The sequence below is a fragment of the Mesoplodon densirostris genome, chromosome 9 (assembly GCF_025265405.1).
Source record: "Mesoplodon densirostris isolate mMesDen1 chromosome 9, mMesDen1 primary haplotype, whole genome shotgun sequence".
Lineage (NCBI taxonomy): Eukaryota > Metazoa > Chordata > Mammalia > Artiodactyla > Ziphiidae > Mesoplodon > Mesoplodon densirostris.
In genome coordinates, this window is record NC_082669.1 from 39,059,561 (window position 1) to 39,072,052 (window position 12,492).

At 40.1% G+C, this 12,492-nt stretch overlaps 1 protein-coding gene across 3 annotated transcripts in view; it reads right to left on the minus strand.

Annotated features, from left to right (window-relative positions):
- DNAH11 (dynein axonemal heavy chain 11) overlaps positions 1-12,492 on the minus strand; it is a 313,208-nt gene that overhangs the window by 110,269 nt on the left and 190,447 nt on the right. For all 3 annotated transcript variants that reach the window (XM_060108331.1, XM_060108329.1, XM_060108330.1), the window contains one exon: positions 6,295-6,456. In XM_060108331.1, the coding sequence (XP_059964314.1) occupies positions 6,295-6,456 (162 nt within the window). The remainder of the gene's footprint in view (positions 1-6,294; positions 6,457-12,492) is intronic.

A 12,492-nucleotide genomic window follows, 5' to 3' on the forward strand; every position in this document is an offset into this window, starting at 1 on the left:
GCTGCACTGGGGTCTTCATTGCTGCTCCCTTTCAAGTTTTTTTTTAAATAAATTTATTTAATTTATTTATTTTTGGCTGCACTGGGTCTTCATTGCTGCTCGCGGGCTTCCTCTACTTGCGGTGAGCGGGGGCTACTCTTCGTTGTGGTGCACGGGCCTCTCACTGCAGTGGCTTCTCTTATTGTGGAACATGGGCTCCAGGCACGTAGGCTTCAGTAGTTGTGACACGTGGGCTCAGTAGTTGGGGCTTGCAGGCTCCAGAGCGCAGGCTCAGCAGCTGTGGCACACTGGCCCAGCTGCTCCGCGGCATGTGGGATCTTCCCGGACCAGGGCTCAAACCCACGTCCCCTGTACTGGAAGGCGGGCTCTCAACCACTGCGCCACCAGGGAAGCCCTCCCTTTCAAGTTTAACTTGGGATAATTTTGTAACATATAATGTCATACACCTACTGTCCATCTTGGTAGTTTATCTCAGAAATTATTTCTATGCTAATTTTTCACAGCTTTACTGAAGTATAATATACAAAACTGTACATATTTAATACCTATGTTAATTTCAATAATTCCAAATCTATTTTTATTTTTTTAATTTCATTTCTTTTTTCTTTTTTTTTTTTTTACAGTAGGTCCTTGTTATCTATTTTAAATATAGCAGTGTGTACATGACAATCCCAGACTCCCAATATATCCTATTTGTACTTTTTAGCTCCTTTTGGGTCTGGTCAAAGTAGAGAATCTATTAGATACTGTGGTTGTAAGTTTGGTTTATTAAATAACAAACATTTAAAAATGCACAAAATGGCAGTATTATATTTGAGCTCCTCTCCTAAACTACTCATAGTGCTAATAGGCTGCCAGGAAAAAACTGTGGAGGCAGCCAGGGCTGCGGGGTTTGAATCCTAGGACCTAGGTTAGATTTCCAGTTCTGTCAAATTGGGCAAGTGATTGCATTCCCTATACTTCCTACTGCCCACAAAATCAACAGTTAGACTTTCCTCACTCCTTTTTACTCTATTTCTTGTCTTCCCTTCCTTTTATTCCTCCTTCGGAAGAGGCAAACATTTGTGCAATAGTCCAGAGCAGGATTTAAGAATATGAGCTCTGGCATGAAAGTGCCGAATGGGCCCCTCACCTGCTCAAGGATCTTGCGCTTATGGCTGCCAGCCTCTCAGCTGTACAACAGGGAAACCAGTGGTCCCTGCTTAGAAGGTTGGTGATGAGAGGTGGGGAACAATGCAAATGCAGGGCAGGTGAACACAGTGCAGGTGTTACCCTGCTCTTGGTGATGGTAATAGTACCAAGAGTAGTCCCAGGAAGATTATACCACCAGACAGAGCAGCGGCAACTGTTAAATGCAGAGTTTTCTAAATTACATGCTGGTTTTTTGTTTTTGTTCGCTACCCTGGTGAAGGCATTTTATTGTTAGTTTGTCCGTGTGTTTTATTTTTCTCTTTAAACTTGAGAGACCAAGCCTGGGTTAAAGGCAAGTTTGAGTCCAGCATAAGCTAGCAATCTTCCAGATGAGTTTCCAATCCTTGAAAGAGGTAGCCTTCAATGGCTTACTGACAGAACATTAAAACAAAGATGCAGTTGAGGACGAAGGGCGTGGGGAGGTAAGATGGAGCCCAGCTTCCCCTCTCAGAGCAAGCAGACAAGGCAGGAGATGGATCTGGGGAGGCCAGCGCTGGAGGAAAGCCACAAAGCTATAACTAGGATGTAGTGATGCCTCCATTTGATTTAGCTAAACTTTCAACTTAACAGCATGTACAAGTTCCTGGGCAGCTATAAAAACTGGACCCTACTTTCCAGGTAGAGGGGATTCCTAAAGTTTTCATAACTGCAAAAACCCTGGAAAGCAGCATTCTACTGCTTTTTGCAATTCTATCCTAAATTTAAGTAACATGCACAGAGCAAGAAATGTACGGCGAACAGTATGTTAGTGTGCATGTGCAAAGGAGAAAGACGGCTGAAGAATGGGGAATATACTAACCACCACCTGGGCCTTTCCTCATCTGTTTGAATATAGGTTTAAGCCAGTATGAGATTTAGGCAGATTCAATAGAAATTTGGTTGCACTTGTTTTTGTCTTAATCTTTTAAAATGATTTCAGTATTCCTCAGAAAGAGGATATTTTTCTCAAATTCATAGAATTTCTATTGCACAAGGTTATCTTTCCACTTTTGAAATTCATACTGAATAACCCTCACTTATATTTCAAAGCAAGAACTGTGCTTAAAATCATTAACAGAAATGCTGCTGCTAACGTACCTATCACTAACAAAGTGTTGTTTACTATGCTTCATGCTTGGCCTAAGGTTTTAAAAGGAAGCTAGAGACCAGTCATGAAATCAGTCTTTGAAATACAGCAGTACAATAACTTTCCTCCTTAAGTGGACATTTTCCCATGATCGGTTTGGAAAATGGTAGGAGAATATGCCATTCTTACGTTGCCAAACCTTCAACAAGTTCTGGATGGAAGAGGTGGCGGCATGTGAAATAAAGTCATTTTATTGATAAAGCTGATGATATTGAGCTTGTGTAACTATCTTGAAGTATCACGGCAAAAGGACAGAGAATGTTTACTTGCCAGTTGGCCAACGTGACTGAAAAGGATGGGCATGGGCTTCTCCATCTTGCTCAGACCTTTTTTTTCTACTCCTTCTGAAGCAAATCTCACTCCTCAGAGAACTCGTCTTTTCACTTCCATTCAATAATTCCTCTTTCCATCAAGCCCTTCTTTCAAGTAGGTCGATTATTCATTTTGACTTGAAAAATGAAAAATATTACTTATCTTTTTTTTAAATAGGACTTATTCATTTAAAAAAAATTAATTTGTTTTTGGCTGCATTGGGTCTTCGTTGCTGCGCGTGGGCTTTCTCTAGTTGCGGCGAGCAGGCGCTACTCTTCATGGTGGTGCGCGGGCCTCTCATTGCGGTGGCTTCTCTTGTTGCGGAGCACGGGCTCTAGGCGCGCAGGCTTCAGTAGTTGTGGCACGCAGGTTCACAGTTTGTGGCTCACGGGCTCTAGAGTACAGGCTCAGTAGTTGTGGAGCACGGGCTTAGCTGCTCTGCGGCATGTGGGATCTTCCCGGACCAGGGATCGAACGCGTGTCCCCTGGGTTGGCAGGTGGATTCTTAACCACTGCACCACCAGGGTAGTCCCATTTCTTATCTTTTAACACCTGTTTCTCCTTCCTTTTTTCCTGGATTTTCCTAACTGGGACCCATATACTTCTCAACAAGATCGCCTCCCAGTTATCATTTGTAACCCGATTCCCACGGATGGCTGGAGGGCATCCTCTCCCTCCTTACACTGTGTCTTTCCACCTCCATTTCCAAATCTCCTATGAGGAGTGTATGTTGACACAAAGTCTTCAGATAAATACCTGGTGATACTTCAGTGTCAAACTATTTTGCTCATTCTGTCAGCTGTCATTTTAGTTCAATACCAGGTAACAGAAAAGTAGCACAAACATTTACTTAGAATTGGTCAGCCCACACCCCTGGGTGCTGAGTGTGTACTACCTGAAAATTATATGTCAACACACACAAAACCGCTTGCCTTTAATGAATCCTTTCTCTGTGGCTAAAGGGGGGGGGGGGTCACCTTGTATAAGTACCTTACACTCAGCAAATGAGGCCAATAATTAAGAAGTGCTAAATTATGCTGACAACTCTCAGTCTTAATGGTCGAAATTAAAACTAAGAAAGTGATCACATTAGTGCTCATTCAAAAAATGTAAAAGCTGTTTTTGGCCTCTACTGAAAAGGCCCCACGCATTTGGAGAAGAACATGGACACGATGCGCTCTGAATTATAATTATTGCTCCTGAGTAACAAATTAGGAAGGTGGGAAAGTTAAATAAGCACACAGCCCTGGAACGAAATTGACTAATTTGCTTCCAGGCATAATTCAGCTCCATAGAAATGGGAAAGTGCTTTTTAAATTCCTATTTGGCACCCAGCATCCTATAGGAGGCATCATGATACCACCAAATAGAGCTGAGGACCTGCGAGGAGCCCTCTGGACTTAAAATGATGTAAGTCCTGTCTCATCCAGTAGATGTCAATGGTCACCGGTGGATCAAAGCTCCTTCAGGAGGAGCTGTTTTCTATGTGGCACCTACTCTGACAGGAGAAAGTCTGCACCAGAGCAGCAAAGGCAAGGGCTTAAAGCACTGTGCCAGACACTAAATTAAACCACACCACTGACTCTGATTTCCTCCCATTTGAGAAATGAAAATTAAGAAACAAAGCACGCTGGTCCTTTTCTCTTCCTTACCAAGCCAGCCTGATCAAATGAACTGGATGAAACAGAATTTTGCTACCAAAAGATACATACAGTCTCTCTTCCTCTTAGTAAATCGGTATTCTGAAGGCTTCGTGTAGTTATTAGAAGACAAAATAATTCCCTACATAATTCCAGAAATGCAGTGGACCTAGCAATAGCTGAAGAAATTTGTGGTAGTAACTGACCATCATTTGTCATATTTAATGGTTTTCCAGATTTTAAAGTAAAAAATATTTCTGGTAGACCTTATGTAATGCTAGGGTTAGTCTCCACTAAATGGGGTTCCTCTGACTCTTGAGGAAGACACATAATGTGGAGAACAGCATTTCAGACAGAAATCAATCACTCCGGTGACGGTCTACCACTCTGTTCATGGGAACACATTTACATATACTTCCCTAAACGTAAGAAAAGCTTTGCAGTGCTCCCCAACCAGTGGGAAAAAGTGAATGTCACTTAAAAAAATAGAACCACACATTAATACTACTCACTCTTTACCCCCCCAAATCCTGATGATGTTGTTGTTTTAAAGGTCTAGGTACGTTCATTCAATGTTAGGGGTGAGTGTAGAGACAGGCAAGAGAAAGAACTTTCTGGATATGAAGAAAACAGTGAAATAGAGTTGCTCATTTTTTTCATTAATTTATAGACATGTTTTAAGTGTGTGTGTGGAGAAAAGAAAGCAAGAGGAGGTATTTGAATATGATAAAACCTCTATCATATACGTCTTTTAGATGTTACATGACAGTTCTTCCCTGGCAATCCAGCAGTAAGTAATTAGATTAATAGGCATTTTGGAAAATACAATAAACCATATATGATAAAGCTGTATATATTATGTATATAAAATATACATATAAATATAAATATGCAATAAAGCTAGCTGCATTACAAATAATTAATTGAAAAAGTAAATATGCCCAGATTTCTAACCATCTGGCCACCAAAAGATATAAAATTCAACAAAATGTGAAAGGACTGCTTTGGAAAAGCAGCAGTTACAGCTCTGGGAGAAAAGGAGGCGACAGCAGGTTGCCCCTGTTCACAGCAAAGTTTCAGCTGGAAACAGGCATCACTCCTTAAATATCCCTGATTTTATTTTTGGCTCTGAGAATCATTCTTCCTGCCTGACTTATTCTAGGCACCTTTCGACTTATCACTCCAAGGAATCAGAAGACAAACCTCCCCGAGAAATGTTCACAATCACCATCCATCCAAACTATCCAATCAGAAAGGTGCTTGACTGACACACAACTTCATTTCTAGGAGGTCTAAATGACACCTTCATACCTATTGATACATTCCTTTCTCTCTTTGAATCTGAATGCTTGAAGTTGTTTCTTTTTTTTCATTCCGTGCAACTTTTAAAAAATGCAATAGGAGGTGGAAATTTCAACATGAGCAAATGACAAACATAATCTATAAAACATAAACCCATAAAACAGAGAAGCATATACATTAGCTGACTTAGTGATTGCTAAATATATGGGGGCTGATTTTCACCTATCAATACCGTAATGAGAAAAATCACAATGAATTGCCTTACTTTGTTAAGAACAAGCATTGGGTGGCTATGGGTGCCTACTTTTTTGTTTAGTTGTGAATGTAAAGGATTTACATTCAGTAAGTTCTGACGCAAGTAAGAATGATCCTGGCCTTCTGGTGAGTCAGTGAATGAGTAAGAACTCACTCACATGCTGTTTGTGTGTGTGAGTGTGTTTGTGTGTGTGTGTGTTAGTGTATATGTGTGTCTGTGTTAGTGTGTGTGTGTCTGTGTGTATCTGTGTATGTGTCTGTGTGTGTGTATGCACCTCAACCAGATACAAAAAGATCAGCCATCATATTCGGTAAAATGTAAACTCACAAAGATGATCTTATTATCTTAGACAAACAAGGACAGCTTTCTGCTAGGTGTATTTTGGAAATTATTTACTGAGGACTTGGGTCAGTGAGAGTGTGTGCGTTTGAGAGAGAGACAGAGACTCAGAGGCTGACGTGGCGTACCTCAATTCCCTTGGTTTCCTCAATGAACCTCCTGCTGACTGTGACCAGAGCCTCCTGGGGCCAAGCATGGAACCAGTCAACAGCCGTGCAGTTAACCAGGGCTGGGAACTTCCGAGCTCTACTTCTCAGCGTGTGACCAACCGGAGAGAAACACAAAATGATCTGTGGAGACACGGGGGCAGGGCAAAACCAGGAGGGTGATGAGTGAGCAAAGAATTACACCGCGACCCTGGACAATGAAAGAAAGGAGTGCAGCCAACCGTGACATTAAACTAGCCTAAAGCACCACAGAGTGGAAAGCAACATTAACCTCCTTGCGAATCAAAGTACAAACCTGCCCCATGGAACATACAGAAACACTGCTGTGTGCTTTCCTTAAAACTGGTCCCTCTCCTTCTAAACATTTTTTTTTTTTTTTTTTTTTTTTTTTTTTGCGGTATGCGGGCCTCTCACTGTTGTGGCCTCCCCCGTTGCGGAGCACAGGCTCCGGACGCGCAGGCTCCGGACGCACAGGCTCAGCGGCCATGGCTCACGGGCCCAGCCGCTCCGCGGCATATGGGATCCTCCCAGACCGGGGCACGAACCCGTATCCCCTGCATCGGCAGGCGGACTCTCAACCACTTGCGCCACCAGGGAGGCCCTAAACATTTTTGATGATCATCATGCATAGTGGGAAATTCATCCTTTTCTATCACACAAGTTACATTATGACAACTAAAAATAAAAACCAAATCTCTATGATAAAATAATACCAAGACTTTCATCTTCTGTCTCCTATTCTGTAATTCACCAGTCTCCATAAAACTGTGTAAGACACTTTTAAGAAAAGTGTTTTGGGCCTCCCTGGTGGCGCAAGTGGTTGAGAGTCCGCCTGCCGATGCAGGGGATACGAGTTCGTGCCCCGGTCTGGGAGGATCCCATATGCCGCGGAGCGGCTGGGCCCGTGAGCCATGGCCGCTGAGCCTGCGCGTCCGGAGCCTGTGCTCCGCAACGGGGGAGGCCACAACAGTGAGAGGCCCGCATACCGCAAAAAAAAAAAAAAAAAAAAAAAAGAAAAGTGTTTTATCACATTCAATGTTTACTTTGTTTCCATTTAAAATAAAATACATTCACTCTAGTTCATACTTAACATTTTTAAAGGAGTAAAAATTTCAGTTTATACATGATGCTGATGAGAAATTTGTAAGTTTTCAAAGTTTTATTTAAGTATTTAATGACTTAGGAGTTAAATTGGAAAGTTTCCATACTCTCTTTAGTGACACAGGGCTGCTTTCTGTCAGGAGCGCCTGAGTTCAGCTGTGACATGTGTCACAGAAGCTCAGTGAGGGAAGCAGGTTATCAGGAGTCCAGTGGGTCTGAATATCCTTTCTGGGCTCGTCAGATGTGGTGCCCTGTGTAAATTACTAGCACAAAAGAGGGGTTTAGGGAGCTCCCTTTTTGTCCTCTTCCTTCTTTCCCAAGTCACTGTGGACTTGAGGGCACTGGGGAGACTGATGCCAAATGGGGTAAGGTCTGAGGATGAGTTTTGGTTTCCTTTTTTCTAGATGCAGCTTGCACTTGATATGAAACAAAGCTCTGCAGTTCTTTCAATGAAGTCTCTCACACTTTGAGATAAGGCAACTAACAAAATCACTTTTCAAGGGATATATTTTTTCCACATAGCATTTTAAAATTCATGTCATAAAAATCATAAAAATATGTGAAACCATATATTCTCGTTTAACAGGTGTTTCTACCATATTAATTTTATACACTATGGCTCTTCAACAACTCAAGAGATGAATCCTAAGATCTAAAATGATTTTCAACAATGCATAAGCTGACCGATCATTTCTTTTTTATATTCAAGAGTCTAGTTACAAACTGAATAATTGTTGTAATATTGCATGTGCTAAGTTAACGAGCCTCAGTTACAAGGCAGAATTTTCACTTACATCTCAGTGTTTAGGTTTCTCCTAACAGCCTCGTCTCCCCATACATGAGTATTTCTCCTTAATGTCCTAGAAGTTGGTTTTCTGCACCCAACTTACCTCTCATTCATGACAATTCTAGAGACTTCATTTATACATAATTGTAGCAAAGAGAGGGGGGTGGGGAAAAGCATCATTTATTTGAGGTCCTAAATATTTCTATTACTTCTACACTTACTCTGTTTCTACACACACTACCGGCATACTAGCAGGTCTGAAGAATGTGTTAGAAAACAAAGTATCTGAACCATGTGTGGTGAGCCTCAGGAAAAAAATACTTTGAGTTAATTTAATGATATGCCTTAATTGTTTATTAAAAGATAATATAGAACACTGATTTAAAGAATTATTTTCCTCTCCTACAATTTTACAGTTGAAGACCTTTTTTTTTTTTTTGTATGTTATAAGGATCCTCACAATGCCATCTAAATTTCACGTGGAGGGCAGATGGCAGGAGACAAGTGGTTCTCAAAGGATTTTTAGGAGCTGGTTAGAAATGCAAATTCTTGGACCGGCTCCAGACCTGGGGAATTAGAAACTCTGGATGGGGCTTGGCAATCTCTGTGTTTGCAACAAGCCTTCCAGGTGATTCTGACACCCACAGCTATAACCTAATAGTCTTAAAATTTCTAAGGGAATACCTAAACGAAATATTTACATTTTTAACGCTTTTGCATTGGGCGAAATACTCATAGAATCTAAGTCTCTATTATATACAGAGGGAAGTAGAAAATTTAGAGAATTTTAAATAAGTTAGATAATTAATAACCTCAGTTCTATCAGATAAATTAGACCCTGGGAACTAAATTAGAGAAGGATGCTTGTTCATTAGTACTTCTTACGAAGGGAAAGGACAGTAGCACACTAGCCTTGAGGAGTGCAATGACTGCCCCAGTTTCTAGCTTTGCTAGAAATCTAGCACAGAAATTCTCTCCATCCAGCTTTCCTGGGTAGTATTCTGAGAGCCTATGCTAATATCTTGAAAGCGTTGGCTGTTCTGCTCTTTTTAAAAATAGTCTCCACAACTTTTTAGACAACCTGGAGTAAACTCAAGTTGTTGCCTCAAGGAACACTACTGGGGGTGGGGGGTGGAAATCATCCTATAATTTTCCTGTTGCATTTCCCTAATTTCATGAGAGATTAACATAGCAAAGAATTTATAAGAAAGACAAATAAGTGATGAGAAAAAAGGGTGTGATGCTATCTATAATTTACTTTTTCAGCATCGTTAAAATTGTAAGACATTTAACATGTACAATATGATGATTTTATAAACATAGACACTGTGAAAGGATCTCCCCGCATTGAGTCAATGAACACATCCATCACCCCATATATTTACCTTTTTGTTGACTAATTGTTCTAGCTGGGACTCCTAGTATTTTGTTGCATTGGAGTGGTGAGAGTGAGCATCCTTATCTTGTTCCTGATCTTAGAGGAATAGCTTTCAGCTTTTCGCCACTGAGTACAATGTTAGCTGTGGGCTTATCATATATGGCCTCTATTATTTCAGGTATGTGACCTCTATATCCACTTTGTTGAGAGTATCTATCATAAATGGATGTGTATTTTGTCAAATGCTTTTTCTACATCTACTGAGATGATCATATCATTTTTACCCTTCATTTTGTTAATGTGGTGTATCATAATGATTGATTTGTGGATGATGAACCATACTGCATCTCTGGAATAAATACCACTTGATCATGGTGTATGATATACTTTGAATGTACTGTTGAATTCAGCTTGCTAACATTTTGTTGAGGATTTTTGCATCTATGTATCAAGGATATTGTCCTGTAATTTTCTTTTTTTGTGGTGTCCTTATCTGACTATGGTATCAGGGTAATGCTGGCCTTGTAAAATGAGTGTTCCTACTTCTTCTATTTTTTGGAAGAGACTGAAAAGGATCGGTGTTAATTCTTCTTGAATATTTGGTAGAAGTCACCAATGAAGCCATCTGGTCCTGTAAAATATACCTTTGAAATACTTCAGTCTACTACAATATGCATGTGAATACTCATCTTATTTTACAACTTAGGGGCCATTATCTGGCTATTATCATTGTTATCTGAAGTATGCCAATAGAGACACATGGGCTCAGGATGCTTAACCAGCATTTCACACATTCTAATGGAAGCCTGCATTGCAAAGTAAGCTACCTGAGCTCCTCGCTAACTTCTCTCATCAACATAAATGGTTGGTTAGGTAGCATCATGAATACTGGATATGACTGTTCAATGATGAAATGAGTAGTGTTCAAGATATCTTAGAAAAACAGAAATATCTGTACTTGCACCTCTACTGTTCTATGAACAAAACAGGAAAAGCTGTATCTCAAAGTAGCTGAGGAATCCCCTTGACTCTTTAGACTTTGGATTTTGACCAGTCCTGTGTCCTGTGGTAAACAGCTTATGGAAAGTTTCTGTATTTTTATGTGATCCCAATGAGAAGATCAGCTTAATCCTACCATGAAAATATTTCTATATCTGCCTCAAAGGAACTTTCCAATTAGGGCTAGTCAGGTTCCTAAAAGGACAGAGTTGGGATTCCAACAAGTTTACAGAGCAGATTTTAAGACTTCAAGACTTGTTTTAAGTTATGTGCTACACATAAACTCTATGTGTACCAGAGTTCAGTCTGAGACTTCTTTCTTTGAAGCACATCTTAAACTGGAAGATTTGGGGAGAACATTCCCCATCCCCCGAACAGGTGTCATCTACCTCCAAGTATTGAAGGTCCCGGAAATATACCCCCAAATAGTTCCTGACAATTGCAAATGACCAAATTGGCTTAAGTTAGTTTCCAGCAGTGGATTGGAAAGAAAAGTCGGCTAAGAAAATAAACTTTAAAATGCCTTAGACAGCTGTGCTCTTTTCTAAAAGCAAATTCTCACAAGTAAAAAGCAAACCCTGGAATCACCATCTATATATTTTCTACAGCTCTAATATTTGGATGTCAGGAACTTGCTTTTGGAATCCATACCATAGAATTTTCTATTCCCCTTTTTCCCCCTCTACACAGGTGTTAAGACTCATTTGCAATAACCCTCTTTTCATTGTGCTTTGTAATACATTTCAATTTCTTTTAGATAAGATCCCATGTAAGTACACATTAATTTGCATATCACTAACAGGCCTCAGTCCATTTCCTCTTGTAATGGAAATGTGAATTGCTATTATCAGTGTATTTTTTTCCAGCAGATATAGTTTATTCTCAGAGGGAATCTTCCCACACGTTCACTTCAGAAGCTTCTATCCATAACTTGTGTTTGCATTTATCCTCAAAGGTCTCAGTATTTTTCAAGATTGATAAGATCTGAATCTTACTGAGAGAATCCTCCCAGGAATGGAGGTTTAGCCTAGAAATGATTCCTCGGTTTGATGGTTTTAACATCACCTTATTATCTCTATATATTTTCCTGTATCATCCCCTCACCTAATAACCTTTTAACTTCAATTATTTTTATGAGATTCAACAGAATTTTCACCATACACCCATTCTATGCATATTTACATTTATTTTCTTTCTAGGTAACACACAATGAAATCATTCCCACAGCCTTTCATGTGTATATACTCTTCAGTACAGATTTTTACAAGAGTTAGAAATTTTTTTCATTGGGGAGTTTTAGTTCTTTTCTTTCGTTTTTTTTTTAAATGCAAACTCTTCAATTCATAAAGAAATTGCATGTGGAAGCCCAACAGACAGCAAAGAGCAAATGTATTCTTGAGGAGTAAAAACAGTAGGAATTATATTCCCCACTATATTTCCCTTCCTATATATTAATCCTGTATATATGAGGAGAAGAATCCCTCGTCATAGTTGCCCTGCTTGTCTCCAGGGCTGGCGCTGCCCACACATTACCTTCCAGGCCAGTCTGCAGCCCCATAACCTCGTATAATAGTGTTTTTCTTTTTCTAAAACAGAAAATCAGGTGCCTGAATATCTATTAAGTGGGTCCATACGTGAACCATGTTATGCAAAGCTTTTGCGTTATGATCTGTGCTGCTCTGCTAGCAGCGTGGTTGCATTTTTGCTGACAAAATGTGATAACTCGATACATGTGCAGTTGGGAGAACAAGCGCCATTGGTGCTGGCAAACCCCATTTTTAGGCATTTAACATATGATGTAGGTAGCATTTCAAATTGGTAGTGTAAGGAAAGATTCTATGATAAGAGGTGACAGGACAATTTGGGGGAGAAAAAGTAGAAAAGCCACCTTATA